General features: G+C 38.7%; 1 protein-coding gene across 1 annotated transcript in view; it reads left to right on the top strand.

The window, feature by feature from the left end:
• Nucleotides 1-281: 281 nt before the first annotated feature.
• LOC107670376 (transmembrane and TPR repeat-containing protein 2-like) overlaps nucleotides 282-5,201 on the top strand; it is a 102,337-nt gene continuing 97,417 nt past the window's right edge. Inside the window, exon 1 of the mRNA XM_016462955.1 lies at nucleotides 282-666. Coding sequence (XP_016318441.1) covers nucleotides 584-666 — 83 coding nt within the window. The 5' untranslated portion in view covers nucleotides 282-583. The remainder of the gene's footprint in view (nucleotides 667-5,201) is intronic.

Raw genomic sequence — 5,201 nt, 5'->3', positions numbered from 1 at the left:
AAAATGCCTTTAGTTCTGTTAATGGTGCTAAGGACGCCAAAAGTCAATTTGGTTGATTTATTTGTATGGAAAGCACCCCCAAATATTATTATTCAAAATGTTTTATTTGACTAAAAATTTTCATTTTATGCAAGAAAAGGGAATCAAACATTGTGTAAACATTTCATAATGCGTGCAGTAGAGGGTTAAGTCAGACCGTGTGTGTGTATACATACCCAAGAGGAGGGGTTGTGCGCACGCGCACTGGAGCCAGCTAACCACACGCGGCTCAATCACGACATTTATTCGGCGTCCACCATGCATCATCTCAGCACTCTCGGTGTAAGGACGTTCAGACACTGTCGAGCGTACTGTAAATACTGTATGTGCACCATCCACTCTAGCCTACAGGATTCTCTCCGCAAATAACATGGGTTAAGAGGACGATGTCTGGATAATTCATTTCAACTCTTTGCAAGGATGGGGACTCGGATATTGTTTTTTGGCAGAGGCATTTTGACAAAGACGAAGAGAGCAATCAAAGAAGGGCTTTAATATCATCCTTCTACTCTTTAATTCCCTTTCATTCTTTTCTGTTTGAGAGATGATCGCAGAGTTGGTGTGCAGCGCCGTGGCACTGCTCCTGCATGTCAACACACTGGACGCCGATTTCTGCTACGATGACAGGTATGCCAGTGAATGAGCCTGATACATCTGAACTCACATCTGTGAGTTCACCGGTTTCATAGCAACCGGAGAACGTTGAGGCGAATGTAGTAGCGGCGGCTTTTGTTCTTTTGATTCTGTTACATGTTGCGACAGCTCAGGGAATGGCGGCGCGAGCATGACAACTGTCAGCAGATAAACACAGCCAGTCGTGCAAGTTTGAAACATTGAGTCTTGAGCGTGTGTTGCTTGTGTTTTTTTTGTTTGGAATGCACTCAAGGACGCGAATCACGTGCTGGCTATTTGTGATGGTCGGGAAAGTGATGATGCCTAAGAATATCACACTCTGCTGGTTAATTTATAACAGGGGAATTGTCAGCCTGGGGGAACTGACCGTGTTTGAGCCTGGTAATTTAGAATTAGAGTCAGATGGTGATAATATTTAGGAATGGGAATTGTGTTCCGGTTCCATCTATGGTGGTCTGAGTACTTTTGAGGAAGAAATGTTTGGATTATTATTGCATGCATTTACTGCCCTCAGCAGTCTGTTGCCAAAATGATTGTAAATAATTTAAACTCTAAAAATAATCTCATATTTCTACTAAACCGATAAAGGCTGACACATGAGGAATAATATTAAAAAGTGTGATAACACAAACTTTTACTGACTTTTTAAAAACTTTTTTAAAGGGGCGGCATAAGTCCAATTAGAACTATACGTATATTAAATAATACTAAAACAAAATGTTTCAACATTTAATTCCTATATAGAATATTAATGAAAGACTCATATGCATGTTTATCTGCACATTTTCTTGTTAAAACCTATGATTGAAGTCTCATAAGTACAGTTATTGGTTCATTTTGGATGGGACATTACGAACGTAATTTGCGGTTCAAGTGAGTCAGATCAATTCAAAAACCACTCCGACTGATTCATATGTGTTTTTTATTCTCTATAAACAACCGACTCATTAGAGAGTTATTCATTGGGGAATCAGACTGCACCCGTAGCGTTGTATCATTTTGATTCACTAAAGAGAACCAGATCATAGGAATAATTTGTCCTGGAATCGGACAGTACCAGTCGCACTGTATGAGAGGAACCGACTCATAACTCGAATGCCATGAAAATATCATGAATCTCTGCTGCCAGCCTTAGTAGTATTCAAATACGCATTGTAAAACAAATATCTCATCACCTGGTCCAGCTAAAAATGCTGGGTTGTTTAACCCAACAGCTGGGTTAGTCCATATTTGACCCAACAACAGCTGGGTTAGTCTTAATATTATATTATAGTGTGTGTGTGACCCTGGACCACTAAACCAGTCATAAGGGTACATTTTTTAAAATTGCGATTTATACATCATCTGAAAGCCGAATAAATAAGCTTTCCATGTAGTTTGATGACGCCGTGACTGAGTGTGGAATCATGGGAGTTGTCGTCTTCATCCCCACAGCCGACGCGATCCGACGGAATTCGGGCAGAAATTATGTTCATGGATGAGCTAATGTATTAAAGATTTATTAACATCGTGGTATGAAGCAGAGTGAGGCGGAAAGCCGTCGAAGCGAAACGAGGCCGCTGAAGCAATTGCTAACAAGAGACAGGAGTGACACACGGCTCGAAAGCAGCGGAGCTTTTATTATGCCACACTTTAGCACTTCCGCTCCTTCCGGTCATGTGTATGTGGGGTAAAGTAGAGCTGTTTTATCATACTAGATACGTTTGAAAGTTCTGTTATAATGCTACTCTGTGCGGTCATCACCTGTCTAATAAAACATATCTAACATATTAAAGCGTCTTTGGTGTTTCCATATTTTCTACAAAACAAAACCGGAAATCGAGGGTGTATGACGTCATTGGCAGGCGACACAATGACACTATAGACACGGTCCGTGTCACTAGTTAAAATTGCTTATTTCTCTGGATTTAAACATTCTTCGAAACATTTGGGATAATGTAAGTACACAAGTCAGCAAAATATATATAACACTGTGGTTTATGGATATTTTAATAAAAAAATCTTACATATTGCACCTTTAAGTATGTTTCAAAGAAGCATGTTTTTGGCGCTTTTAGCTTTACGCTGTAAGAACTGAATGTCATATTAAACCTCCCCACTGACTCTTCTCCATTAAGCAATTTTCCGAGTGGTTCTGCTGATAGTTTAGTTTCCAAGCCTGTGTAGCTGAGGCTGCAGGGATGAGCTGGTGTGCACTTTAAATAGTCTGCGCTGTTTGTTTGGGTTTTGTGGTGCTGTCTGGCTCTGTTCTCCTCAGGCTCTGCTGGAGTGTCCACCCTGTGGATCCGACCGCACACTTTGGCTCTGTGGTGATGTCGAGAACCAAGGGCGGCAACCCAGGCTTGAAGCATCTCTTTCCTCAATCCGTCCATCCCAGCGGTACCCTGTAATTATCTCAGAGAGAGAAAAATTAGAGCGAGAGACACTCTGGCTCACGCCACCCCTACATGGCCCCCTTTTAATCCTCCAAAAGCTCAGTCCAGATGGTCATGTTTGCAAGGCATTGTGGGTGTTTATTTTATTTTTATTTTTTATTTTTTGTCCCTCCTCCCTTCTGTACTTTTGTTTAAGGATGATTCACGGGGAGTGTGATGTAGACATCAGCATTCCAGATGACTGTGATTATGCTATTGACTCAAAGAGTCTGTTGTGAGAAGGCGCTCGGATCATTGGCATATTGTGGTCAAGTGCAATGTGTCTGTTCATACTTCGGCCAGACACCGTAGAGACTCTTTGTTCGTTAGTCTGTTGTGCTCTTTATTAATTAGTGCAATGCGTTTCCTTGAGAGACTTGTAAATGCTTGACTTTATACTTAGAACTTTTGTCAGAGTTTTTGGGATAAGATTAAAAACAGGCTCATCGATTTTTATGCACAGACAGTGCAAAACTACACCAAGTGCGTGCCAGTGGCCTGTGAGTTTAAGAGACTTCAAGCTGTGGGTTAAGTCCTATAACTTCAGGAAGTATTTTGGCACTTCCTGAATGGGGGAAATGTATTTCCTCATCTTTTGGTTTGAGTAGAGATGTCATAAAATAAAGCACCAGATTGAACAGCCACCTGTGCCATTTCAGTTAAAGCTGCATTCGCTTTACAGCATTATAAATGCTTTTTTTGCTTTAAGTTCATAATGGCGTGACAGTAGTCTGTCATTGCCTGAGTGTATAGAGGGAATCAGAGCCCAAAATTAACATTGGGCTCTTATTCGATCTTAGTGGCAAATGCTAGGTAAATTGGCTTTGGTGAGTCAATTTGTAACGGTAACCAGTTGGCTGGTAACTTTATTAGGAAACGCAATGTTAAGGAGTATAAATCGAATTGTGTGACATGAACTCAGTGTAAGTGACATGCGTGAATCGACTCTGACGTACAGCCTGAGCCTACTAAAGAAAAGATCTGTTGTGATGCATGTTTCATGACAACCTCAGTGGAATTTTTATTTTGTATTTCTATAGATTTTTTTCTCTAGAACATGTATGCTATTGTAAGTGTCACAAATATGCAAAGAAAAAAAACAGCTAAATATGATATATTTAGATATAAAATGATACATTTTATTAATTTAAGTAATGTAAAAAATAGTATTAAAACAATTAAATTAGTAAATAGTTTTAAAACTTTCACCATGCTAACCAATGGTGAATAAACCAAGAAAATTTACCAATCATTAATGTTTATGACAATACTATTAAAACTGTTTTAATAAATATTAATGGATAATATATTTTCTCAATGTCATGGTTTAGTGTAACAAAGTAAATTTTGAGTTTTTTTAACCGTTTTATGCATTTGAAACATTTAAAAATTTACTGTTTAAATTGTAGTTTTAACTTAAACAGTGGCTCACATTTTTTACTTAAATATAACTTTTTGAAATTAATTATTTTCCAACAGTGCAGCACAAAATGTTACATTTGCATTTTGTGCATTTGGCAGATGCTTTTATCCAAAGCATTGAAGTTACACATTTTATTAGTATATTACTAGACTGTAAAACAGTGTTCTCATTGCCCTCAGGAACAACTGGATTTGCAAAGGATTGTGGACTGTTAATAGTTGTGGAACATATAGACGTTTTTGTTCTCTGCGAGGCTCCTGTTGGGCCAATCTCACTGTGACGTATTCTAACCTCTGAGTTCTGGGTCAGCAGCCTTCTGACAAACCACAAACACTATTAAACACAGCCCGCTCTACTGTAGTTGGCGTATTTCTCCAATTTACTGTAGTCCTGCTGTGTCCGGGGTTTAAACTGAGTGTAAAACACCATTCTGTATGTCTCTGACAGAAATACCAATGCAGTAGTACATTCTGAAATGTTCTGTAAAGATAGTTGGCCTAAAAATTAAGACCGGTATCACTAGCTATCTCATGATAGAGAATGCATTTAAGGCATTCATTTAAGGCAAATGTATGTATGTATGTATGTATGTATGTACACTGTAAAAAATGATTGTGATTTTAACAGTAAAAAACTGTAAAAATGCTACAGTAAAAACCTGTTAATTGGTTATCAGTAAGTTTCCATACTAT

The sequence above is a fragment of the Sinocyclocheilus anshuiensis genome, unplaced genomic scaffold, assembly GCF_001515605.1.
Source record: "Sinocyclocheilus anshuiensis isolate Anshui unplaced genomic scaffold, SAMN03320099.WGS_v1.1 scaffold949, whole genome shotgun sequence".
Taxonomy (NCBI): Eukaryota; Metazoa; Chordata; class Actinopteri; order Cypriniformes; family Cyprinidae; genus Sinocyclocheilus; species Sinocyclocheilus anshuiensis.
This window is presented reverse-complemented; position numbering and strand designations above follow the sequence as displayed.